The sequence below is a fragment of the Ictidomys tridecemlineatus genome, chromosome 6 (genome assembly GCF_052094955.1).
Source record: "Ictidomys tridecemlineatus isolate mIctTri1 chromosome 6, mIctTri1.hap1, whole genome shotgun sequence".
NCBI classification, from domain to species: domain Eukaryota; kingdom Metazoa; phylum Chordata; class Mammalia; order Rodentia; family Sciuridae; genus Ictidomys; species Ictidomys tridecemlineatus.
Window position 1 is genome coordinate 455,683 of NC_135482.1, and position 26,532 is coordinate 482,214.

The 26,532-nt window shown below is 56.3% G+C and overlaps 1 protein-coding gene across 7 annotated transcripts; it reads left to right on the plus strand.

Moving 5' to 3' along the window:
- Positions 1–26,110, plus strand: Sbf1 (SET binding factor 1). 7 transcript variants are annotated; one of them, XM_021733036.3, is made up of 42 exons: positions 1–240; positions 6,624–6,709; positions 7,096–7,233; positions 7,437–7,598; positions 7,682–7,792; positions 8,137–8,160; positions 8,412–8,517; positions 8,614–8,746; positions 8,842–8,950; positions 9,027–9,140; positions 9,266–9,343; positions 9,731–9,844; positions 9,936–10,064; positions 10,146–10,244; positions 10,325–10,529; positions 10,619–10,731; positions 11,787–11,936; positions 12,293–12,361; positions 12,442–12,600; positions 12,671–12,939; positions 13,020–13,192; positions 13,270–13,343; positions 13,424–13,619; positions 13,853–13,980; positions 14,381–14,559; positions 14,677–14,813; positions 14,926–15,133; positions 15,455–15,651; positions 15,729–15,866; positions 18,907–18,984; positions 19,336–19,517; positions 19,592–19,771; positions 20,307–20,408; positions 20,485–20,670; positions 20,748–20,874; positions 20,950–21,080; positions 21,150–21,380; positions 24,454–24,561; positions 24,657–24,868; positions 25,292–25,379; positions 25,451–25,582; positions 25,667–26,110. In XM_021733036.3, exons 1-42 carry the CDS (start codon positions 186–188, stop codon positions 25,763–25,765), a joined length of 5,709 nt encoding a protein of 1,902 aa, XP_021588711.1. In that variant the 5' UTR covers positions 1–185; the 3' UTR covers positions 25,766–26,110. The 7 variants fall into 7 exon arrangements, with proteins under 7 accessions (XP_021588711.1, XP_021588712.1, XP_005335055.1 ...); XM_021733037.3 differs by lacking the exon at positions 18,907–18,984; XM_005334998.4 differs by lacking the exon at positions 8,137–8,160.
- The last annotated feature ends 422 nt before the right edge of the window (positions 26,111–26,532 follow it).

Sequence of the window (26,532 nt, forward strand, 5' to 3'; positions counted from 1 at the left end):
CGCCCGGGCGGGCCGGCTGGCTGGGAAGATGGCGGCGGAAGCCCGGGCCAGGGCCGCGGCGGAGCGGGCCCGGGGTGTCCCGGGTGCGCGGCCCAGGGCCGGCGCCGGGCCATGAGCGCGCCTCCCTCAAGTCCCCGAGCCGCGGAGCCCGCCCGCGCCCCTCGGGCCGCCCCGCGCCTCTCGCCATGGCGCGGCTCGCGGACTACTTCGTGCTGGTGGCGTTCGGGCCGCACCCGCGCGGTGAGTGTCGCGGCAGAGCGCTGAGGGACTGGGCGGGGGCCGGGGGCTGAGTGTCTGGGCAGCGGGACAGGTCTGGCGACGGAGGGAGGGCCGGGCCTCAGTGTGGTCTGCGGTACCAGGCTGAGGATCGGGACTGTGGGACTGGGCTGTGGATTGAGGGACAGGATGGGGGTTGAGGGTCGGGCACTGGGCTGAGCGCGAGGAGATGGGGACTAGCCCGGGGCTGAGAAATGGACTGAGGGACCGAGGTACTGAGGGACCTGGCCCAGGAACTGGCCAAAGGTCCCGGGGGTTAAGGGGATAGAAAGACGAGGCTGGACCGAGGGTTCACTACTGGGATTCGCGAGGGCCCAGGAAGCGTCCCAGTGGCTGTGGTGGAGGTAGTTGCAGGGATAGCTGGGGAGAAGTGGGGCCATCCCTGGGCACCTGCCTTCTGCTGCGGTGGTGGGCAGCGGCATGTGGCTGGAGATGGGAGGGCTCTGAGGCATCTGGCCTCCTCCTCTCCAGTTAGTTGGGATGCACACTATTGGCCTCCACAGATTGCTGAGTGGCCATGCCCAGAGGCTAGCCCCTTCTCTGACTGGTACTAGGTCTGAAGCCTCAAATAGGCTTGGTAGGATGCAGAGGAAAGCATGGAGGTTCCAAAGCTACTTCATAGAGTGATGGTATTTGAATTGGAACTTGGAGGATTTCAGGATGAAACGTAGTGAACAGAGAGCATTCTTGGCAATGAGCCTGTTGGTATAGGCTCTGCAAGTCAATCCCTGGGTGGGAGATCATTGTAGTATTGGTGCCAGTGTGTAGGAGGTCCAGGTCCAGGTCTGGGGGCACCTGTGTCTGAGCACCCTTTCAGCCTGGGGGTGGGTAGGAGAAACAGAGCCTGACAATGACATCAGCAACAGCCGTGGAGACAGTGGTGTTGGGTATTGGCAAGCGTGCTGGGTGTGCCAGTTCCTGCACAGCCCTTTGTGTGCATGATCTCACTTCTTTATCTCTCAAGCCCACCAAGGTTGCCCTGCTGTTTCCCCCATTTGTAGAGCAGAATCAGGTACAGAGAGGTTGAGTGCGCAGTCTAAGGCAGCTCAGACTGGCACTCAGTCTGTCAAATCCCAATGCTGCTGCTGCTGTTGCTTCTTTGTCATCTTCATCTCTTTCCTTTTTTTCATGGTGCTAGGAATCAAACCTAGGGCCTTACAAATGCTAAGCAAGTGCTGTACTACTAAGCTATATCCGCAACTCTCCAGCTTTTTATCATTCTCCTGCCACTGTCATCATCCATGACCTGAACTTTCTTCTTTGCCTTTTCTTTAGCTGAGCCTCCACCTGGACTGTCTCTTTGTCTAGGGTCCACCTGCACACTCTTTGAAGCCTCTTCAGCATCTTCCTCATTTCCAGACCCTACTCAGTGTAGATGGCCCTCTCTTACTCAGCACTTGATCTTCTCTCAGCTGTCCAAGTATGTCTTTGGTACCATCAGTCATAAACATCTGACTTTCTCTCCAGAGAGGGAGTTGTCAAAGGCAAAGACCACATTGTCCTCATCTCTGTCTCTTTTGAAGGAGAGTGGCCTGTCACAAGGCACATGTAGAGGGCATCGAAGAAGTGGTATCACCTAGGACAGAGAATTAGGTGGGGATCCAGGAAAACAAGGCTGGATGATAGTTGTTCTACTGTGAGGGGCCTTAGGCTGTGTTCAGGGGCTGCAGGAACCCAGGCTTGGATGCTGATGATGTTGAGGACGGTGTGAGGAGAGAGGACCTGGTAGACAGAGACTGCAGATAGAGGCTAGATAGCAGTGGTGATAGTTGGGTTAGAGTTGGATGAATCTGAGGGAGGCATGAGGAGGCAGTTGTGGGATCTGTGAGAAGCTGGCTGTGACAAGTATGCTTACTGCTGGAACTGCACAGGCACCTCTGATGTATATGACCTCTGAACAGTATATGTGAGAAGGCTGGGCCCAAGATGTTCACTCACCCTAAATGGTGGGAAGGAGTGATTCCCAAGTTGTCCACTTGGGTGGTGGTAAAAGGCCGTGGAGCTCCTGAACACTGCCTTCTGAGGTTGGAACTAGCTGGCCATCCAGCCTCAGGACATTCCTTAGAAGAACTCATCTATCCCTGTGAGGAATAAACCCACAGACTGGGAAAGGTGATAGGGTAGGGGCGGGAATAAGGGAAGCCAAATGGCACCTTCAGACAACTGATGTGGGGGTCAGTTGTCTGTGCTTTGCAACCATAGCTTTGTGACCTCAGGCCAGTCATTTGACTCTGTGTGCCTCAGTTTCCTCATCTGTAGCTGGTATGAGTCATACTAATCTTCTAGGCTGTGAGGATGCGATGAACACAGATGTGAGACCCTAGGAAGCAATGGGTGTCTTATTCATGATGGACCAGCAGGTGTATGAACATAGGCACAGATAGAACGATGTGCCTCCAAGGGAGGTGAAAGATGCCCTTGTACTGGCAGGCCTAGGACATCAGGGCAGGGATGCAGGGTCTTTTAGGGTAAGCGGTGTGAGTGGGCAGTTTCATGTCTTTGGCCTGGTTTTGGTCATCTTTTCTGAGACTGCTGGGTGTAGGCCTGGGTGTCTTGGCTGCTGGGTTGGGTTCAGAGTCCTGCCCAAGGCAGCACCCTGGTTGCTAGTGGTCTCCAGCTGGTGACCTCTCAGAGAGGGTGGGGAGATGCTTGGGCTGTGTGTGTCCTTTTCACCTCAGAGGGTGCCAGCTGGCCCATTACAGGCTCCTTACCTGGTGAGTCAGGAAGCAGCTTCTGTGCCCTGGGCCTAACTCTGGGGTCAGTGCGAGGACCAGATGGATGGCCCTTTCCCAGCTCCCAGTAGTAGTCAGCTGATTTAATGCAGCATGGCCAGTGTTGAGGTGTCTTTTGAGAGCAGGGAAGACACTTGACCTGGCTCAGACCTGGCAGGCAGCCTTCTTGCTGCCACTGGGAAGGAAGGTCTGGACCCCCAAGTGTCTGAGAAAAAGACTTTCCATCCTGTGGCCTGGTCTCTTTCAGTCCTATGGTAATGAGTTGGCCACATTCTTGGGCCCCATCTACTATCTCCACCCCTGTTCCTGCCCTACCTCTGGAGCAGGTTGGGGCTGTTTGGGATGGCCTCAGCAGCATCCACCCTGGATGTTTGAAGAGGATGTTTTGGACCAGAGCTACTGTGGTTGTGGGTGAGGGTAGATCAGGAAGGATGACCAGAGAAGCTGCAGTGGTTGACCAGGAACAGCATGCCTGGGTGTCAAGGTCACTATGTTTGGAGCAGCAGGAGGATGCTGTCCAGTGTGTATGATATGATATGTAGTAGGCTGAGCAGAGGAGGCTGCCGTCCTTTCTTTGTCTTCCCTTAGTGTACACTAGGATGGCTCTCTAGGCATCGGAGCCTGGCACTGGTGATGGGGTGTGCCAGCAGATGACAGAACGCATGGTCTGTGTTCTCTTGCTGGCCAGCCTTGCCGTTCAGCCCTGCAGCCTTCATGGGGTTGGCTGCCAGAGGAGCTTTCACTGAGGAGCTTTGAGTACAGGAGCCCCAGTGTCACCCTTGGGTTGACTTCCCTTAGCCTGTGGTTCAAGAGAAGGAGGGACAGGGGATTTCCCATCTATGCCTCAGAGGATCTTGGTGCCCCTCCTCCTCGGGCCCCTTAAAGAGTACTGCCCAGTGATGCATGGCTGTACTGTTGGGATTAGTGGGGTGGGAAGGGGAGGCACCCTCCCTCCTCTCTACTCTAAAGTGGGGCATTGTTCTGGTAGAGTAAGGAGCTCAGCCATTTCAGGTCACCCTTGTGTTCACAGTGCTTGAGAGAGTGGGGGACACTGGGTAAACTTGACAGAACCTCTTCCTCCTATGCAAGCCAGCAGCCAAGCCCCTGAAAGTACAGAGCTGAGGAAAAGGCTAAGGTCTCAGGAAAGGGGCTAGGTACCGTTGTTCACAGGAGAAACTGTGGACTTCTTCATGGTGTGTTCTTGGAGGAGGGCCTGCTATGTCGGGTGCTCCCCAGGGCTCTGGAAGCTGCTCTGCACTTCTGACTGAGAAACCTGTTTGCTTGTGGGGTGTGAGTAGGGCTGGGTGTGGGGAGGATAGTCATGTGTGCATGCAACAAGCCCTAATTAGGCTGTGGTCTGTGCCAGGTTTGGAGCCTGCCATCAAGCCCAGCCTACTGACAGGTGCACCAGTTGTCAAGAGGTGGTAGGTAGGGGTTGTAGAGGAAGGGAGGTCCTAGGGGTTCCTATGCAGGCTCCAGGATCAGGCACAGATCTTCCCAGAGAAGGAACACTGTGACCTGAGTTCCTAAGGGCAAGCCTGGAGCTCAGGAGAGATGCCTGCTTGGCTGGTTCCCCTATCCTCCCTCATGAGACAGTGGGGGCACTCATGAGAGTGGTGATCAGGGTTAGCTCTTCAGAGCGTGGGCCCCTCAGAGGATTTTAAGTCTGAGTTGCAAGAGGAAGTTAGATTTCATACTATGAATGAGATAGGAGAAGGCGATGGTGGATGATGATAATCTCCTTTATGCTCACTCCTTTGGGGGGAGAAGCTACTGAGAGCACCCTTCTGAAGACTGCTCACCCTGCCTGAACTGAGAGGGAGACTGTAGAGCAGAGGCTCCTGTCCCTGTCTTACACCCCCTCTTCCTTGTTCCGCCTGCTGCCTCGTGGCAAGAACTGGGTGAGCCCTGGGTGCCAGCCAGGGCTGGGCCCAGATGGTGGTTTGAGGCTGAGCACAAGGAAGCCCTTGGCAGAGTGGGGTGGGGGAAGCCACGGCTCAGGGAGGGTGTGTGTGTGTGTGTGTGTGTGTGTTTTGCATGTGTGAGTATGCTGGCTGGGGTCTGTTGAGGGTGGCTCTTAGGGGTGGGACCCCCTCATGGGGTCTTCATCTTGGTGGGACAGGTCTGCAGATGTGTGTAGGTAGGCATGGCACCAGTAGACACTTGTCCCCTTCTTTTTTGCTGCCTGCAGAGTATCAATACTGGGGGGAGGGGAGCAGGAAGCTGAGGTTTTGTGAGTCAGAATCAGCCCCTCATCACCCCACCACCCTTAGCTCAGCAGCACCCTGCCTGATGCTCACATCCTTGGTGTTGCCTCCATGATTCTTCAGGGCCCAAGGTCTTAGACCCACTCTTCTGGCTTTAGAGGATCTGAGGAATGTGTGTTGTAAGCTGCTGGGGATCAGCTCCCCTGTGCGCAAATGGATGGATGTGAGGCTGCATCCCTTCAGGCCATCGAAGGCTGTGCAGGGTGGTTTACTGAGAATGAAGGTGAAGGTGGGGTTCCTGGGAGAGGCTTTTCATTGAGCATCCTCCCCGTGCTGTTGCCTCTGCCGCTTCTGCTGGTAGGGGCAGCAGTGTTGCTGTGGGGGCCTCTGAGTTGTGAGTGTGAGAGGTGAAAATGAGGAGGCATTTGTCTTTCCTACCATGTCCTGCTCCATCCTCTGAGTCCTGTGAGGCAAGTGGAGCACTTACCTGGCAGGAGCTGGTCCTGAGTGCCCCCCTGTCGTGGCCTTTGGCATACCTTCTGGTTTGGCATTGTAGGGGTTATCCACAGGCAAGGCTTCCACCTCAGTAGCATGGATTGCATCCATGTGGCCTTGACACTTGATAGGAAGCAGTGCCCTGGGCATGGTAGTAAAGAGGTGCAGGTCATAAGACTTAGGGGAACATAGGTTCCAAAGAACAGGACCTTGCTGAATCCTCCCTCCTGAGATCTGTGCTGGGGTCATCTCTGAGGGGCTGGGGATAGATAGCAATCTGGGACTGTGGGCCTGGATGGTCCCCTCCCCCCAGCACAAGGGGACCGAAGCTTCTTATTAAACCCCACATAGATAACAAGTGTGAATCCTATGCATTCCCAGCATGGGCCCAGGGTGGGTGGGTGACATAGAGTTCGGGAGTGCCCAGATACATCCTATACACCAGACATACCCACTGTCTGTCTGGTGGTCATTGTCCAGCTTTTGGAGTTGTTGGGGCTGATGCTTAAGTCAGGGTTGCCATGGTGGCAGATGCTGAGTGGACTGTGGGACAGCTGTAACTGTGGCCCCCAGGGAGGCCTCTGCTGTGAGAGGCCTGTCTGGTCTGTGGCAAGGGGAGAACTCTGGCACATGGTGCTGAGAGGGTGGGCAGGACATGGGAAGGGGTGGGGGCCATGGGGACTTACAGAGATCTGGGGCTTCTTGCTGCCCTCTGGTGGCCCTGGGGCTTGTGGTTGCCTTGGCTTCTCAACCCAGAACTATTTATAGGGAAACAGTAGGTCTGAGAGAGCTAGTCTGGTGCCAGATGAGAAGGGGACTTTTCCATACTGGGCTTTGAGGCCTTGGCCAATTCTGGCAGGAGATTGGGGAGGGAAGTAGGGTGGGTTCTCTGACCACCTGCTTCTTTCCTCAGGGAGTGGGGAAGGCCAGGGCCAGATCCTGCAGCGCTTCCCAGAGAAGGACTGGGAGGACAACCCCTTCCCCCAGGGCATTGAGCTGGTAAGTCAGGGATACAGGCCCATCCTTGCTGAGCTGGTACAAGGAAATATAGACCTGCTGTGGAGAGTAGGGGTGGCTGGCTTGACTGTTGGGGTGCTTGGTGCTCACATCACTGTGTTATATTTTCAAGTGCTCCCAACAGTGGGCACCATGCCCTTCCTGGGCCTCACCCTAGGTGGTGAGGCCAGAGGCTGTTACTCCTTTCACCAGGAGTGGTTGAGGCCCAGAGGGTGTCCCCAAAGCCACATAATGAGGCATTGCTTGTGTGCCCTGGAATTCCAGGCCCTGGCAGTGCTGATGCTTGGGAGTAGGTGTGCTGGGGCAGGTGGGCTATTTCCTGCTGCGGGTGTGGGTGCAGGCAGCTGACTATTGAGCCCTCCCTGCAGTTTTGCCAGCCCAGTGGGTGGCAGTTGTGTCCCGAGAGGAACCCACCGACCTTCTTTGTTGCCGTCCTCACTGACATCAACTCTGAGCGGCACTATTGCGCTTGCTTGACCTTCTGGGAGCCAGTGGAGCCCACACAGGTCAGCTAGGGGGCTCTGGGGTACAGCATGTGTGAGGATGAGCCCTTGGGCCATGGGCAGCTCCCTCTGCCTCTGGGGGTGTCTCCTACCCTGCAGAGGCCAAAGTTTCTAGTGGGCTGGGTCTCTCTGAGTCACCTGTGTCCTCCACGTGGGCTCATGGGATGAACCTGACGAGAGCCGGGAGCATGGGCTTCTGTCTACAGGAAGCAGTGTGCACCACTGAGGATGCCGTGGAGAGGGAGGAGGAAGCTGATGAGGGAGGCCAGGTGCGGCTATTGACTACAACATCAGCCCAGGCTGGCCAGCTCTTTGCTCCAAAGACCCTGGTGCTGGTATCACGACTGGACCATGCGGAGGTGTTCAGGGTGAGGCGGGCCACCAGGGCAGCGAGGCAGGACTGGGATGTTCCTGTTGGCAGTGCCACCATTCCATGTCTGATACATTGCAGAATAGCCTTGGTCTCATCTATGCCATCCACGTGGAAGGCCTGAACGTGAGCCTGGAGAATGTGATTGGGAACCTGCTGACATGCACTGTTCCTCTGGCTGGGGGATCACAGGTAGGTATTGAGAACAACTGGTGATTCCATGGCATAGGTTTTCCTGGTGCATTCAGGGGTGTGGGGGCCTGGTGGGCACTCCGTGTTCAGTGGCTGAGCATGGCCCAACACCTTGGGCACTTCTTTCTCCTCTTGGTGCCAGCACTCGTCATCTGTTCTTGGCCCCTGCCTGCTCACCTGGCTCTTGTAATCTGTTCCTTTGGGCCTAGCGTCTTTCTGTTCATTCTTGGGTGTGTGCCTGTCTCTGGATGTCAGTGTCAGCTTCTTATCTGTCCGCTCTCTGCTGTGTGCCTTGTGTGTCAGAGGTGTCTAACTGTGTCTCTCTGCCTGTCTGTCCTGTGCAGCTGGACTCTGTTGAGGAAGGAGCGGTATGGATACTTTGTTTCTTCTGCCCACCCAGGCCCTGCCCCTACCCCAGGTCAGAGGCAGCCACCCCCTGCCTTGAGTTTTCTCTGCAGCACTGTTCAGCCAACAGTCAGGGTGTGACCTTTCCCTGCAGCCATCCATCCAGTCCCATCTCTGGGTCTGTCAGTTCACCAGGGCCCATCTGGCACCACAGAGCTCTGGGCTGATTTGGGCCTCGTCAAACTTCTGAACTCTGGTCCTTTTCTTTCCACAGAGAACCATCTCTCTGGGAGCTGGTGACCGGCAGGTCATCCAGACCCCGCTGGCTGACTCACTACCTATCAGCCGTTGCAGTGTAGCCCTGCTCTTCCGTCAGTTGGGTGAGCCTGCTGCAACTTCCTGTCCTTAGGAACAGAGGTGTGGTTCTCACTCTGGGGGGTTACAGGGCCCTCACCAGGCCTGTCCTCTTTCTTTAGGCATCACCAATGTGCTGTCTTTGTTCTGTGCTGCCCTCACGGAGCACAAGGTCCTCTTCTTGTCCCGGAGCTACCAGCGGCTTGCAGATGCCTGCAGGGGCCTCTTGGCACTACTGTTCCCTCTCAGATACAGGTGCCCCTCTGCTTGGCCCCTCCACCTGTCCCTCCTGGCCCCTCCACCCAGCCTAGTCCTCTGGGACTCACTGTGTACCCCGGGACCTGTTGCAGCTTCACCTATGTGCCCATCCTGCCGGCACAGCTGCTGGAGGTCCTCAGCACACCCACGCCCTTCATCATTGGGGTCAACGCAGCCTTCCAGGCAGAGACCCAGGAGCTGGTAAGGGCTGTGGTTTGTGTCTGCTTTACTGCTTAGGCCTGCAGGCCCCTGATCACTTGCTCTCTTTGGTCCACAGCTGGACGTGATTGTTGCTGATCTTGATGGAGGGACAGTGACTGTCCCTGAGTGTGTGCACATTCCACCCCTGCCGGAGCCACTGCAGAGCCAGACCCACAATGTTCTGAGCATGGTGAGGGCAAGGGCCAGATTGAAGCTGGAGATTACAGCCTGTGGGGAGCCATTGTGTGGCAAAAGGGGGAGTCCAGAGCCTGAGGCTCACTGTGTCTCTCCCCTTGCTTTCTGCTTCTACCATAGGTCCTGGATCCAGAGCTGGAACTGGCTGACCTTGCCTTTCCCCCCGCCACGACATCCACTCCCTCCCTGAAGATGCAGGTATAGGTCTTTGGACACCCCATCCTGTCATCTCAGTTCTGCCATGGCTGATGGCAGGGCTGATTGTGCATGCACATTGCAGCCTACCTTCAGGCCAGGTTGGGCTTTTATAGCACAGGCAGTTGGTTATATAGCAGGTGTGGGCAAGGTATAGGGTGCGGATGGAGGGGCCAGGACTTGGCATCCTGCCACCAGTGCCTTTGGGGGTCACTAGCAGGAGGGACTTGTTCAGCAAGTGTGGAGGAATTGCTTGGCTGTGTGGCATACTGTGGGAGGGGCAGAAGGAGACCACAGAGGTGACTGAGAAGCCTCGCTCCCCACTTTGGGTGGGAGTGGGGAGAAGCACCCAGGAGCCTGGCACTCACCTGCATTCACCTGTGTTCCCAGGACAAGGAGCTCAGAGCCGTCTTTCTTCGGCTTTTTGCTCAACTCCTGCAGGGCTACCGATGGTGCCTGCACATTGTGCGCATCCACCCAGAGCCTGTCATCCGCTTCCATAAGGTGGGCTGGCAGGTGGTGTGGGGATAAAGGAGTGGAGTGGTAGGTAAATGCTCAGTATACCCTGAGTGGGTGCCCTTTTGGTGTTCCCCAGGCAGCCTTCTTGGGCCAGCGTGGGCTGGTGGAGGATGATTTCCTACTGAAGGTGCTGGAGGGCATGGCCTTTGCTGGCTTCGTGTCGGAGCGCGGGGTCCCCTACCGCCCCACGGATCTATTTGATGAGGTGCATCCCACCCCCACCTGTCTACCTCCCCCGCCATATGCTCACCTGCCCTAGTCTCACCCTGCCTCTTGTCCCCCCCAGCTGGTGGCCCATGAGGTGGCAAGGATGCGTGCAGATGAAAACCACCCGCAGAGAGTTCTGCGTCATGTTCAGGAACTGGCAGAGCAGCTCTATAAGAATGTATGGTGTGCAACCTGATGGGAGGGTGTGGTGCCACGCTGGCCCACACCCATTTGCCATTGTCTGCCTTTCTACCCCAGGAGAACCCATATCCAGCTGTGGCGATGCACAAGGTGCAGAGGCCAGGTGAGGCCAGTCACCTGCGGCGGCCACCCCGACCCTTCCCCCGGCTGGATGAAGGCACTGTGCAGTGGATTGTGGACCAGGCTGCAGCTAAGATGCAGGGTGCACCCCCAGCTGTGAAGGCCGAGAGGAGGACCACTGTGCCCTCAGGGCCCCCCATGAGTGTGTAATGGGAATGGGAGGGGAGAACATGCCCCAAGAAGGGACTGGGAGTGGGCTCTTGTGAGGCTGTGTGTGTCCTGTCCCCACAGCTGCCATACTAGAGCGGTGCAGCGGGCCACATGTCAACAGTGCCCGCCGGCTGGAGGTGGTGCGAAACTGCATCTCCTACGTGTTTGAGGGGAAGATGCTTGAGGCCAAGAAGGTGAGGTGTGCAGTGAGGGGCCCCCCAACTTCAGTTCAGGACAGCAGCCTCAGAGGAGGCACAGGCCTTGCCTCTAGTGCAATGGATGCTGGGCCTGCCCTGGAGGCTCTGCTCACATGCAAGTTGGCTAGAGGTGGATGGATTGGCAGGAGGATAGGTGGGCACCAGGTCTCCTCTCCTTGATCTCAGTGGGCAGCGGGACAGGCCTTCCAAGAAGGCTCAGCAAGGTGGGGTTGTATACATTTTTAGAACTTAGAAAACCTTAAGATTTCTATTAATTTTCTTCTGCATCCTTCTGAAAGATTGTAGACCTGTGTGTGTTGTGTCTTACTTATAGAAAACAAAACCCACTCACATGCTGTTTTGCCTCTGTGATAATTCACGTAACACTTTTGGGATCCTTTTTTTCCCTTCTCTCTGTTTTTCTCTTGATATCAGGGATTGAACTTAGGGGAGCTCAACTACTGAGCCACATCCCAGCCCCTTTTTCGTATTTTATTAGAGACAGGGTCTCACTGAGTTACTTAGGGCCTTGCTAAGTTGCTGAGGTTGTCTTTGAATTCGCAATCCACCTGCCTCAGCCTCCCCAGCCTCTGGAATTATAAATGTGCACCACCGTGCCTGGCTGGGATTCTGTTTGACAGCCAGTTTGAGTCTTTTTGCAGCTGTGTAGTGTCTCCTGTGGTTTTATGATGAATGACCGTAACAATAGCTCAAGCTTGAGCCCTCTTTTGGCCTGGCCTGTGCTGGGAGCCCTGTGATGCTCAGCCCCAAGTTTCAGATACTGAGCCCTGACAGACTGAGCAGGTCTGGGCCTCAGGCCTCTTCAGAGCACACATGCACTCAGCTTGTGTCCTGTCTTCCTGGGTTCTCACTTGTGGACTGCTAGGTCTGCTGGAGGTTTTCATCTCTTTTGGTCTGTGTGATCTTTGGGTTTTCTGTGCATGGTGGAGCTTCTGGCCTTCTGTAGGCCTGCTGCTTCCTCCCTCTGTGGGACTCCCCCCATCCCTCCCTCTTTGCCCTCAGCCCCTTGTTCCCCTTACCCCTGCTCCCAGCTGCTTCCGGCCGTGCTCAGGGCTCTGAAGGGACGAGCTGCCCGTCGCTGCCTGGCCCAGGAGCTGCACCTGCACGTGCAGCAGAACCGGGCGGTCCTGGACCACCAGCAGTTCGATTTTGTCGTCCGTATGATGAATTGCTGCCTGCAGGTGAGGCCAGGTTCCTATCCTACCAGTGATGTGGCATGTGAGTGCAGTGAGCATGGGTTCATAAGTTTCCCAGGACTCTTGCAGTTGGGAGAAACTCTTATCTTCAGGTGAGAATGAAGAGGGAGGGTGGGATGGGATCCTTGGTCTGTAGGAATGACAGGAACAGGGAGAGTCCTTGTTGGAGAAAGTGTGGGGCTGACTTTGAAACCTCTGAGGCCATCCTGGGGATCTGGGGCCAACGTTCTAGGCGGCAGGGCTGGAAGGTGCTGATCTGTGGGGCCACAGAGACATGATTGGAGGCGGGTACTGTCTGGGAGAGGGGCAGGCATCCCTTTTGCCCACTGCTCTGCCCACAGGACTGTACCTCCCTGGACGAACATGGTATCGCAGCTGCTCTGCTGCCTCTTGTCACAGCCTTCTGCCGGGTAAGTGCTGGAGGAGTCCCAGTTTCTGCCTTGGCTCCTTCTAGACCATGTTCAGTGACCTCCCCAATTTACCCCTGCAGAAACTGAGCCCAGGCGTGACACAGTTTGCCTACAGCTGTGTGCAGGAGCACGTGGTGTGGAGCACCCCACAGTTCTGGGAGGCCATGTTCTATGGAGATGTGCAGACCCACATCCGTGCCCTCTACCTGGAGCCCTCTGAGGACCAGGCTCCCTCCCAGGTGCGCAGGATTTCCCGGGCAGGGAGGAGGGCAGCTCAGCCCTGGCTCACTCATTGTGGTGCCATGGCAGGAGGTTGGGGAGGCATCATCCCAGGAGGACCAGCGCTCTGCCCTGGATGTGGCTTCTGAACAGCGGCGCCTGTGGCCAACCTTGAGCCGCGAGAAGCAACAGGAGCTGGTGCAGAAGGAGGAGAGCACGGTGTTCAGCCAGGCCATCCACTATGCCAACCGCATGAGCTACCTCTTGTTGCCCCTGGACAGCAGCAAGAGCCGTCTTCTAAGGGAGCGGGCAGGCCTGGGCGACCTGGAGAGTGCCAGCAACAGCCTGGTTACCAACAGGTGGGGGCAGGGTGGGGTGGGGAAGAGTGGGCTGTTCTGTGGGCAGGTGGGCTTGTACCCACACATCCCTCCTTGCCCAGCATGGCCGGCAGTATGGCTGAGAGCTATGACACAGAGAGTGGCTTTGAGGATGCAGAGACCTGTGACGTGGCTGGGGCTGTGGTCCGCTTTATCAACCGCTTTGTAGACAAGGTCTGCACAGAGAGCGGCGTCACCAGTGACCATCTCAAGGGGCTGCATGTCATGGTGCCAGGTATGGGGTTTTGGCACAGAAGCACTTCCTCAGAGGGGGGTTGCCAGGGCCCAGGCATGAGCACTGTTTTCTCTTAGACATTGTCCAGATGCACATTGAGACCTTGGAGGCTGTGCACCGTGAGAGCAAGAGGCTGCCCCCCATCCAGAAAGTGAGTTGGGGTCAGCCAGGTTGTGGTGGGCACGAGGGGCTTGGACTGTGTCCTGAGATGCTGCTTCTGTCTCTGAATAGCCTAAGCTGCTGCGGCCACGCCTATTGCCTGGTGAAGAATGTGTCCTGGATGGTCTTCGTGTGTACCTGCTACCCGATGGGCGTGAGGAGGGTGCAGGTGGTGGTGCAGGGGGCCCTGCACTGTTCCCAGCTGAGGGTGCCGTCTTCCTCACCACATACCGGGTCATCTTCACGGGGATGCCCACCGATCCGCTGGGTGAGCCTTCAGACCCTTTTTCTGGCGGCGCCCTCTCCTCCCTGTGAGGTCTTTGGGTGGATATAGCACTTTCCCTGCCTCTCCTGCCCCTTTCTCGGGGGTATGAGATGCCTGTGTGTGATGGGTGCTCATCTTCGACTTCCCACCTACCCATAACCCCTGTAGCTGTAGCACCCTGAGATCTGTGACCCTGTTTCTTTTCCCTCCTTTTGACTCTGCTTGGCCTGTTTTAGTGGGAGAACAGGTGGTGGTCCGCTCCTTCCCAGTGGCTGCACTGACCAAGGAGAAGCGCATTAGTGTCCAGACCCCGGTGGACCAGCTCTTGCAGGATGGCCTGCAGCTTCGCTCCTGCACATTCCAGGTGGGTGGCTTTCCCCTAGCCAGCCAGTCCTCTAAGCTGGTTTTCACCTGTGACCTGGCAAGTGTGTTGTCAGTGTGGGTCCCTCTCCTTGGCTGTCAGTGTCACATCATCTGTTTACTTGACATGCTGGCCTTTGGATCCTAGCCATTTCCTCGGGTGCTGACCCTTGTCTGTGTCTTGGGTGTGCTGGGCAAGCTGAAACCTTGTCAAGCAGCTTGAACTTGACAGTTTACACATACACTGAACTCTTGAGTATTTGGGAATGAGGCCTTCCCTTAAGGCTCACCTGCTTCTGTGGCACAATTGCTGTGAGAAGAGAGTCCACTCTCTCAGCAGCATTAGAGTTAGGGAGGGTCCTGGTGGCTACTCAGACCCCTGAGGGCTTCTTTGTCTGACACAGCTGCTGAAAATGGCCTTTGACGAGGAGGTGGGGTCTGACAGCGCCGAGCTCTTCCGCAAGCAGCTGCATAAGCTGCGGTACCCGCCAGACATAAGGGGCACCTTTGCTTTCACCCTGGGCTCCACCCACACATCTGGCCGGCCATCCCGGGTTGCCAAGGACAAGGGTCCTTCTCTCAGGTACAGATTCAGGGCCAGGGTAGCTGGGCACCAGCTGTGTGCTTTCCTCAGCCTTCCCAGGTGTGACTAAACTTTTATACCTCCTCTTCTCACCTCTGCTGTCTGTTTATACCCCAGAACCTTGTCCCGGAACCTAGTTAAGAATGCCAAGAAGACCATGGTGCGGCAGTATGTTACTAGGAAGAAGTATAACCCCCCTGGCTGGGAGCAGCGGGGCCAGCCACCCTATGAGGACCAGGAGGATGAGATCTCAGGTGGGGGCAGAATGAGGTGTTCTGGGTAGTCTTTGTTGGCAATGAATCCTGTGGAGGACACAAGGCAGGGTGGGTAGTTTCTGGATTGTGACCCTTGTGTGCTGGCCTGCAGTGTCAGAGGAGCTGGAGCCCAGCACGCTGACCCCATCTTCAGCCCTGAAGCCCTCAGACCGCATGACCATGAGCAGCCTGGTGGAGCGGGCATGTTGCCGAGACTATCAGCGCCTTGGCCTTGGCACCCTGAGCAGCAGCCTGAGCCGGGCCAAGTCTGAGGCTTTCCGCATCTCCCCAGTCAACCGCATGTATGCCATCTGCCGCAGGTGAGGGTTGGCCAGGACACTCCAGGAGGATGCGGTCAGAGCTGCTTGGGTATCTTCCTGGCCTGTTGTGGGCCCCACCATGGTTCCTGGCCAAACAAGGAAGGTGGAAGGGGGAGGGTAGAGGGTTGGGCTTCTGGGCTTGGTGGGGGCCACCCAGCTGAGCTCAAGGTCTAGAAAGCACCTTTGACCCTCTTGTACTGGGAGCCAGGAGCTTGCTCCTTTGGTCTTCTCGATGGGCTCTTGACCCCTCTGCCTAAGCTCCATGGGGAGGATGTGGGGCAAGGCGCAGAACTGCTCTCACAAGGCCTCTGCCTTCTGCAGCTACCCGGGGCTGCTGATCGTTCCCCAGAGCATCCAGGACAATGCCCTACAGCGTGTGTCCCGCTGCTACCGCCAGAACCGCTTCCCCGTGGTCTGCTGGCGCAGTGGGCGCTCCAAGGCTGTGCTGCTGCGTTCCGGGGGCCTGCATGGCAAGGGTGTCGTTGGCCTCTTCAAGGCCCAGAATGCACCTTCTCCAGGTACCCTTCCTTGGTTCCATCTCATGTCTGTCCCATCTCCCTCCACCCTACTCCTCCAACTCCTGCTCCTCTCTCAGGCCAGTCCCAGGCAGACTCCAGCAGCTTGGAGCAGGAGAAGTACCTGCAGGCCGTGGTTAGCTCCATGCCCCGTTATGCAGATGCATCAGGACGAAACACGCTTAGTGGCTTCTCCTCAGCCCATATGGGCAGTCATGGTAAGGGTTCTTGAGGGTGGGCAGTGGGCATGGGTGAGGAGGATTACTGGGGGGCAGTGGCAACATTTATGGTGAGCAGGCCAGTGAGGGGAAGAAGTGTCCTTGGTCAGGGACGTTTGGTATTGAATGAATAGGGGCCCCTTCTTGGCACTGGGGACAAGGAAGGAGGCCTGCCCAAACCAGGTGAGTGTCCTGAGGCTCTGCCTGCTTTGGCCATGAGTCTGTCTACCTTCTTAAACCACAACTTTTTTTTTGTGTGTGTGTGTGTGATGCTGGGGATTGAACCCAGTGCCTTATGCATGCAGGGCAGGCACTTTACCAGCTGAGCTATGTCCCCAGCCCCTAAACAATAACATTCTGCCAGGGCCTCCTGGACAGTGGCTGCCCAGTCGCTGGGCCCAGCCCTGAGGTGTTTGAGGCCTGTTCTTCCCACCCATCTCCTACCCTGCCCCCTCCCAGTGCTGCTCTGCCCACTGCTTGGCCTTCAGCCTCATCTGTCCTAGAGGGGTCTTGTCTGCATTGGTCTCACTGTCCCTGTTATCCCCTCCCCTGCACACACTGAGGTCGATCTGGGTCAGCCCTGCTCATGAGGCACCCATAGTTCTCCCTGCTTGGGAGCAGCCATTGTCATAACCACCTGTCCCCATGAGGTGTCTCTGTTTTGCAAAAGAGGCAGCAGGCAGGAGGTCAGGTGGGTGCCTGGGGCCATCCTTGGAGCCCTTGCCCTTGCTGCTCTGGGCACTAGTTGTAGGCTGGGCTGACCCAAGCTCAGAAATGCCAAGAATGTGTGGTCATAAATATTCTGCCCAATGCACTGTCCACATGGTGGTTGGGAGGGAAATTGTGGGTGCTGAGTATCAAGAGAAGCTTTTAGGCAGAAGATAAAACTGTTGTTTCCTGGAGGAACACAAAGGGCAGTTCTATAGGGCACGGGTGTTTAATGAAGCAGGGTGTTTAATGACTCACCCCCCCCCCAGGGCAGCTGCTTCCTTGGTCCTTCCCCCACATGCATAACTGAATCCCTCCCATCAATGACCCATTTCCATTCTCCTACCCAGCCTGGCCCCATCTTCCCACAGTGTCTTCCTGTGCTCTCACCCTGTCTTGCTGATCTTCTTGGCCTGGCTGATAGATGCTGACATTCTAGAGGGTTGGTTCTCAGGCTTATGATGCTAGCCACCCTCTGGCATACCAGGCCAGTGTGTGTCATCTGCCCACAGGGTTCCTGGTGCTTGGATGTCTTCTCTTAGCACCGGGTCATGAGATTCAGGAGGCTTCTGCACTGGAACCTGCAGAGCTCACCCTCCTCAGGCCAGCCTGTCTCCTCTGCCGATGGGACTGGGGTGTGAGCTAATTCACACACAAACCTGGAGCTGCCTGTCCTGGGCTGTGTACTCAGGAGGTGGTAGATGCCACAACAGGTGTCTGCTCCCATGCCCTCAGTCCTGCTCTTGAGTTGATGGGGTTGTGTTTCCTCTGCTGGACCTCAGCTCCTGGGAACACAGTGCAGTGTGCTGGTGGTTTTCTGGGGCTGGTAGGAGCTTCTGCAGGTAGAGCCGTCCTGCAGCCTGGTGCCACCTGCTTTTGGGAGCTAACCACCCAGCTCTGCAGTCCTTGCCTGCAGCCATCTGCCCTCCCTCTGCCCTCCCTCTGCCCTGGCCTTTCTCGCTATTAAGCCTGTGGGTCTCACCCATGCTTAGTGGTGCTCCTTTGACCATCTGTGTCTCATTACTATTTGCTGGGCACTGGGGACAAGGATGGGCAGTGAGTGCCTTCATGGTCACCGGAGACAGTATCCCAGAGACAGGCCTGATGTACCCACCCTCACTCTTCCATCAGAAATACCTGCTTTCTCAGGACCAGGGTTGTAGCTCAGTAGTAGAGTACTTGCCTAGCATGCATGAGGCACTGGGTTCGATCCTTGGCACCACATAAATGCACCTTCTCCAGGTACCCTTCCTTGGTTCCATCTCATGTCTGAAAGGTATTGTGTTCATCTACAACTAAAAAAAATATGTATTAAAGAAAAAGAAATACCTGCTTTCTCTCTGATTATGTATGTTTTATAATCACTGGGTGTTTGTGCCTTCCTACTCCTGCCAGGAATCCTGAGGGTCACCTGTAGGCAGCATCCTTGCTTCAGGACGAGTCAGTTCCCACAGTGCCTGCACCTTCCCTAGTGTCCCTTGGACATCCCTGACCATCCCCCTCATTGCCCAGTAATGAACAGGGACAGCTGTAGAGAAAACCAGCATCCTAAGCAGGCTGGTGCTCTCACTGCAAGGTTGGGCGACTGCCACCCGCAGTATGGGGCTGTCAGCATGCAGGCCACGCAGGCTGAATTGTGCGTGGCTGTGGTGGCCACTGGAGTGACTGGGGATGTTGCCCTACCTTTCTGTCTGCATGAGGCCTTTGTGGAGGCAGGTGAGCCTCTAAGTCCTTCCCACTCAGGCAGCATGCCAGGCTCCTGGCCACACTGTCCCAGCTATGAGTCTGCCTGGTGCTGCCTGGGGCTCAGATCTGCCTGTGTCCTAGACTGAACTGCCCTCTGTCTCTGGGCCTATTTTCTCTGTCTTTCCTGGAAGGATCCAGGCTTCCTCCAGGCCGTGCCCCTTGAGCCCCTCCTATTGCTGTGTCTTGGGTGAGGCCATTGCATGGCTAGGTGTTGAGAGCACTTCTGGGCAGTGCCTGTCATACAGGTCCCACCCCAGCTTGAGAGAGGAGGTTCTGGGCCACAGCCTTCAAGGAGGGACCTGAGGGCAAGACTTCTGTCTATAGGGGAGGAGAGAGATGTCCAGAGGAGATTCCATCCCCTGGCGGCATTGCCGTGGGCCCTCTGCTGCCTGGGGGAGGCCCCTTGCCTGGACCAGACAAAGGCTCTTTCCTCTCCTGAGACGAGGGACTTGGTGCTGCCAACCTCCGCTGGTTCCAGGGTTCCCCGGAGGAGGGCTTGGTGGGAACCTCTGACCTGTAGACTCCTTGAAGCTGCACACCCCAGGCCAGGGGCCAGACCTGAGCTTTCTCTCTGCTGTGCCCCCAGTGCCCAGCCCCAGAGCAAGGGTCACCACGCTGTCCAACCCCATGGCGGCCTCGGCCTCCAGATGGACTGCGCCCCGAGGTACCGTACCGGGGGCTTCTCCTTTACCTGGCCCTGATGGCCCCCAGTGTGGACTGAGCTATCTTGGGCACTAATGTCCCCTTCCATGCCTGACACTAACGGCCTACCCTCTATCCCCAGTACTTACCTGCCTGACACCCAAGTCCTGCCCCAGACACTAACACAGGCCACCCCACGTGTCTCAGCATCTGTGTATTCTAGCCCTCCTCCCTCACACTGCCTTCCTGGGGGCCTGTTGGCCATCCACCCCACCCTGGGAGCCCAGCCCCCTCCTTGGAGGCCAAGCCCAGCTGGCCCAGGTAAGTGGTGCCCTGGCCCCACTCTGGCACTCACCTTTTCTCTCTTCCACAGGTAAGCGGGGCAGTGTCCGGGCCAGTGGGCGCAGTGGTGGGCTTGGTGCCGATGTGGGTTCCCGGCTAGCCGACAGAGATGTCCTGAGTCCCCCACAGGCCAATGGGGCTCCCCCTGACCCGGGCTTTCTGCGGCCCCAGCGTGCAGCTCTTTACATCATTGGAGACAAAGCTCAGCTCAAGGTACCTGAGGTGGGAGCATGGGGTCGGGTGGAGGCTCAGGCCTGGGCACATCTCAGTGCCTGGCCTCCTTCCAGGGTTTGCGGCCAGACCCACTCCAGCAGTGGGAGCTGGTGCCCATCGAGGTGTTTGAAGCAAGGCAGGTGAAGGCCAGCTTTAAGAAGCTGCTGAAGGCCTGCGTCCCGGGCTGTCCTGCCACCGACCCTGGCCCAGCTTCCTTCCTACGCTCGTTGGAGGACTCCGAGTGGCTGACCCAGGTCTCTGCACTGCTCCTGCCCTTCTGCCCACCTGGGTTCTAGGCCTGCAGCTTCACTGGAGCTCAGTGAACAGGGATCTAAATTTGCTTGTTTGACAGTTTTGGGCCCCAGGAGAAGATGGTGGTGATGGCCACTTCCCACGTAGGATCACCTGGGAGGCATCTGGGATCTGGGCTGGTAGGGGCTACAGTGAGACTAGAGTATCCAGGGCAGCCTACTAGGCTCAGGTGGACTAATGGCCCATGCAAAAGATGGCTTGTAGGACATTCTGCCTCTGTACTGTCTTTTGGAGGTAGGGTTGGGCACTGTTTCACTGGGAACTTGTGAATGCTAGAGGACTTAGGGATGGGTCCTTCAGATAACCCTAGGACAGGGTCTTTGCTGAATCTGCCTCCTTGGTCCTAAGGGTCCTGGGAGGAGGAAGCTGTGGTCAGAATATCCAGAGCAGGGCTCTTGTCCAGCCTCTTGTGGGTACTCTGGGCATGGTCTTTGGGGCCTGGTCAGGATGGGGAACGATGGCTGCCTGTCCCTGCAGATCCACAAGCTGCTGCAGATATCGGTGCTGGTGGTGGAGCTCCTAGACTCGGGCTCCTCTGTCCTGGTGAGCCTGGAGGACGGCTGGGACATCACCACCCAGGTGTGCAGCAGGTACAGTGATGGGGACTGGCTGTGGTCCCCAAGGTACCTCCCTAACCAGTGGATGGTGCCTGCAGGTGGTGTCCTTGGTGCAGCTGCTCTCAGATCCCTTTTACCGCACGCTGGAGGGCTTCCGTCTGCTAGTGGAGAAGGAGTGGCTGTCTTTCGGTCATCGCTTCAGCCACCGTGGGGCTCACACTCTAGCAGGGCAGAGCAGTGGCTTTACGCCTGTCTTCCTGCAGTTCCTGGACTGTGTGTACCAGGTGGGTAGTGGCCTTATGGTTGGGCATGGCTGTGCTTCCTGAACTCTGACCTCTGCCCCTGCCCCTGCCCCACATAGGTCCACCTGCAGTTCCCCATGGAGTTTGAGTTCAGCCAGTTCTACCTCAAGTTCCTCGGTTACCACCATGCGTCTCGCCGTTTTCGGACCTTCCTGCTTGACTCTGACTATGAGCGCATTGAGCTGGGTATGTCCGGTGGGCCAGGCGGCTGTGTGGGGGTGGGGCCCTGACGGAGCCTCACCCTGACCTCACCCTGTGCAGGGCTGCTGTATGAGGAGAAGGGCGAGCGCAGGGGCCAGCTGGCCTGCCGGTCTGTGTGGGAGTACGTGGAGCGGCTGAGCAAGAGGACCCCCGTGTTCTACAATTACATGTATGCACCTGAGGACACAGAGGTGAGCTGGGGCCCGGCTGGGGCGGGGGCTGCTGCTGACCCAGCTTCTGAGTGTGAGGCTTGCCCCCAGGTCCTGCGGCCCTACAGCAACGTGTCCAACCTGAAGGTGTGGGACTTCTACACGGAGGAGACACTGTCTGAGGGCCCCCCCTATGACTGGGAGCTGGCCCAGGGGCCCCCTGAGCCCCCAGAAGAGGAACGGCCAGATGGAGGTGCTCCTCAGAGCAGGCGCCGCGTGGTGTGGCCATGTTATGACAGCCGCCCTCGAGTGCAGCCCGACGCCATCTCACGCCTGCTAGAGGTGCGTGTGCGCCCCTTGGGACCTGGGGTGACCATGGCTTCCACGTCTCTGGCCCATGCCTTGTGAGTGTTTGCCTAGCAGTGAAGGGGAAGGTCCTTGTCACAAACACCAGGTCTCAGGGCCTCTGCTCTGGGCATGTGTGCTTTCCCTTACCTGGTATATTAGCATTTTGTCACTATGACAAAATATCAGAAATAGGCTCACTTATAAAGTGGAGGGATTTACTTAACTCAGTTTGGGAGGTTCAAGGGCGCGATTGTTGAGTCAGCCAGGGTCCTTCAGCTTTGTCACACCATGGCAGATGGCGATGGCAGGTGTGTGTGGAGACCCACGATCACACTCACAGGGAGCTGGGTGGGCTTGTTGCTTTAATAACCACCCTCTGGGGCCTGGGTTGTGGCTCAGCGGTAGAGTGCTCGCCTAGCATGCATGAGGCACTGGGTTCGATCCTCAGCACCATGTAAAAATAGAGATATTGTGTCCACCTAAAACTAAAAAAAATAAATATTAAAAAGCAAAAAAAAAAACACCCTCTGCTGACAGACTCAGCCCTTAGGACCCTAACCTTGAGGGCACACCCCTTTGACCCAAGAATGTCCTCTATGCCCACCTCTTAGGTTCCACCTCCAAAGCTTCCACTCGTGGGCCTTTGGGGAACAAACCACATCCACACCACGGCACCTGGTGTGGCATGGCACCTGTGCCCAGGATCTGTTCTCTCGGCCAGACTTTCTGTCCTGCCCGCCCTACGGCAAGCAGCAGCCCTCTGGATTCCTGCCGTGGAAGCTCAGGGCTGATGCTTAGGTCTTTGGTATCCCTTGCTCTGCCGTCTTTGGTGGGTGTGTCTGTTTATCACCAGACCCAGAATCCAACAGGGCAGAGTCCCTGGCGAGAGAAGCACGCAGGGCGCGAGCTGGGTGATGTGTGCTTCCCCGGGCAGTGCAGTGACAGCATGTCCTGCGTGTGGTTCTGGCTCCCTAGGTGGTCCTTCAGAGGGCCTGAGCAATCAAGGGGTGGCCTCTGATCCTGACCAGGGGGACGTGTACCCATTCCCCCGTGGTGGCTGTGTGGCCTTGGAGATTTGAGTAACTCAGAGTTGGTTTCCTCAGGAAGTGGGGATGCCTGTCTGGCAATGAGAGGTGGTGAGGTGGGCCTGCTCAGTCATGTGGTGACCCGGTGTGGAGCCGGGTCCACGGTACCTCTGTACTCAGGGCTCATGGAGTCAGTTTTGGAGTGAATGTGACCCATAAGCCTGAGAACAGGATAGAGTTCCTCTTTATTTGGGGCAGTCCTGAGTGTCTTAGAGTCAGTTTGATCTGACGTCATTAGAGCCACTTAGCTATTTTATGGCATAATTGTTATTTTTGTTTTAGTCGACTTTATATTTTAAAGAAATTAAGGAGGGCTGAGGTTGTGGCTCAGTGGTGGAGTGCCAGCTTGGCATGCATGGGGCACTGGACTCGATCCTCAGCACCACATAAAAATAAAAAGATATTGTGTCCACCTAAAAACTAAAAAAGAAATTAAAAAAAAAAGAAATTAAGAGGAAAAAAGCTTCCTATTTCTGCCATTTCCAATATTCACTATTCTTTTTTTTTGTTTTAGTTGTAATTGGACACAATACCTTTATTTATTTTTTTATGTGGTGCTGAGGATCGGACCCAGGGCTTCACGTGTGTTAAGCGAGTGCTCTGCCACTGAGCCACAACCCCAGCCCAGGATTTTACCTCTTGACCGAAGGTCTGCTGGTCATAAAATTCCCTCAGCTTCTGTTAATCTGAAAACATCTTCATTGTGCCTTCCTTCCTCTGTTCTCTGTGTGTGTGGGGGGCAGGGAGAGTTACGGTGCTTGATCACTGAGCCACGTCCCCAGCCCTTTTTATTTCTAGTGTGAGACAGAGCCTTGCTAAGTTTCTGAGGCTGGCCTTGAACTTGGAGTTCTCCTGTCTCAGACTCCCAAGAGGCTGGGATTACAGGCCTGGCCACCATGCCTGGCGCCCACTGTTTTGTTTTGTTTTTTAAGAGAGAGAGAGAGAGAGAGAGAATTTTTTATTTATTTTTTAGTTTTCGGCGGACACAACATCTTTGTTTGTATGTGGTGCTGAGGATCGAACCCGGGCCGCACGCATGCCAGGCGAGCGCGCTACCACTTGAGCCACATCTCTAGCCCCCACTGTTTTGTTAAAGGGCTCCGGAGGTCTAGAAAGCCCTCTTTGGCCCACCTTGCCTCGAGCAGCAATCAGTGCTCAGTTGTTCCCCACAGCTGTCCCTGTGAGCTGACCCCTGAGCTGAGCTGTCTCCTTTCTCCTTGAAGGTTTTTTCTTTATCTTTGGTTGCAGCAGTTTGGCCATTGTGTGGTTTTTCTTTGTGTTTACCCTGTTTTGAGGCTTGGTAAGCTTCTCTGATCTGTGAGATGGTCATTTTCTTGCCATTTCTTTTTTTACTTTCATCTTGTTTTTTTTCCTCTATGCAGTTCCTTTTGAGTGATTTCTTTTACCATTATCTTCAAGTTCATTACTCTTATGTTTAGTATTCTAAAGTCCGTCTAAGGAAATTTTCATCTTGTATATTTTACTGTAAAGTTCTAAAGTTTCCATTAAAAAAAATTGTTTTAAATTTTTTGCAGTGTTAAAGGTCAAATCTAGGGCTTCACTCATGCTAGACTATCACTTTACCACTGAGCTACATCCCCATCCCTACTTTTCTGTGGCTCCCTGGTTGGTGTGTGTCCAACCTGTGTTGTTTTGGGTCTGAAGTGCTTCTGATATATTGATACGTCTGTTTTCTTTTTGTAACATTCATTCATTCATTCATTTGCAATGGTGAGGAATATGTCTGGTTTGAAAATTTTTTCATTCTTTACTTTTTTTTTGTACTGGGAATTTAACCCAGGGGCAGTTTACCACTACTGAGCTACCTACCTCCTCAGCCCTCTTTATTTTTAAATTTTGAAAGAGGGTCTTACTACTGTATTTCTTTTCTGTATTTTCCCTTCATTTTGTCTTCTCATACTCCAATCTGGATTTTTTTTTTCTTTTTTCTGAAAAACACTTTGTTTACTGATTCTGCCCAGGAACTGCAGCGGCTGGAGACAGAGTTGGGTCGACCCCCGGAGCGCTGGAAGGACACCTGGGACCGAGTGAAGGCTGCGCAGCGCCTGGAAGGCCGGATACATGGACGTGTGAGCAGGAGTGGGCATGGGGGGCTGGGGGGAGGGGGCATGTGCAGGTGGCGGAGGCCGCCTAGTCCTCTTGCAAACCCCTCTCCTATCTCCAGGGCACCCCCAGCTCTTTACTTGTGTCCAGCGTGCCCCACCACCGCCGCTCGCTGGGCGTATACCTACAGGAGGGGCCTGTGGGTTCCACCCTGAGCCTCAGCCTGGACAGTGACCAGAGCAGTGGCTCCACCACGTCCAGCTCCCGCCAAGCTGCCCGCCGCAGCACCAGCACCCTGTACAGCCAGTTCCAGACGGCCGAGAGTGAGAACAGGTCTGAGAGGCAGTGGGAGCTGGGGCCTGGGATCCCAGGGATGCCTTTGAGGAGTTACTTCTTTGGGTGGAAGGTCTTAGGGGGAAACCATGTGGTGGCCCAAGGCTAAGGGGCTTGAGATGTAGATCCATAGACTTGAGGGCTGGGGGCAGGGACCAGACGAGGTTGAAGCCCTGCAGAATCCATCCCACCCCTTGTGCCTCGGGTGCCCCTTTGCTGTTACCCTGTGTGTGGCTGCTTCCTTGAGACCCCAAAACTGGTGTTGTGGGAGGATCCTCCATCTCTTTTCTGAAGGTAGTCCCCCTTCTGGGCCAGTTTTGTAGGATGAGGGCCCTGGTCTTACCCAGGTGGGGGCAACTGCTGGGGCCTAGGCTTAGCTGGACCCTGACAGCCAGCCTGGCCCTGGTTCTGCTGCCAATGCAGGTCCTACGAGGGCACCCTGTACAAGAAGGGGGCCTTTATGAAGCCCTGGAAGGCCCGCTGGTTCGTGCTAGACAAGACCAAGCACCAGGTGAGTGAAGAGTGGCGGGAGGAGCCTGGCGGGGACAGGCCACCCTGACTGTGACACCCCCCGCCCCCCAGCTGCGCTACTATGACCACCGAGTAGACACCCAGTGCAAAGGTGTCATCGACTTGGCGGAGGTGGAGGCTGTGGCACCTGGCACGCCCACCATGGGTGCCCCTAAGACTGTGGACGAGAAGGCCTTCTTTGACGTGAGCCTCTGCCCGGGCTTGGGAGGTGGGAGGGAGGACTCCACAGTGGTAGCGGCCGTGGAGTCAGCCACCACCCTTTCCCAGGTGAAGACCACGCGTCGCGTTTACAACTTCTGTGCCCAGGATGTACCCTCGGCCCAGCAATGGGTGGACCGGATCCAGAGCTGCCTGTCGGACGCCTGACCTTCCTGGCCCTGCCTGGGCTGCTCTGCTTCCAGTCATTACAGACCACTAGGGGTGGGCAGGGCCGCCCCGGCCATGTTTACAGCCCCGGCCCTCGACAGTATTGAGGCCCTGAGCCCCCAGCACTTGTGTGTACAGCCCCCGCCCCGCCCTGCCCGGCTGGCTCTAACTTATTGTTGTGTCATGGCTGAGTGCCGTGCCGGGTCGCGGCCATGGTACAGCCCTGCAATGGGCCTGTAAATAGTCCACCCCTGCCCCGCCCTGTTGGTGTGCTGGCCCCGGCCGGCCAGCCACAGGTGAACTGTTTCTAGAACCAGAGTCTATATAAAGAGAGAACTAACGGCTGCTCGTGTCCCTGCTCACCCACGCCCCTCCAGCCAGTGGTCCAGTGCCCCACATGCCCTTGGCCTTGCCCCATCCCTGGGTCTACCACGTGGGTGGGAAGGCCGCAGCTTTCTTGTGAGCCTTTCTTGGTGCTGGGCCCACTCACCTCAGGGTCCATGGTCCTGGGAGCAGATTTGGTCTTGGGAGGTTGGCTTAATCAGGACCTTCCTTGATGTGTGGACCCTGATCCCTGGGGCCTCAGGAGTGGGCCTGGGGCTGGCATCCCAGAGGGAAGGCCCCTGTCCCTATCTTAGCAGCCCTGGGACCAAGGTTAGCAACAGGGAGGCTGGGTCCTGTACAGCGGGTGTGGGTCTGTGGGAGGGACAGGGGAGAGTGGGCTCCCTGGAGTTGAAGGTCCTCAGGCAGTAGGGAAGGGGAACCAG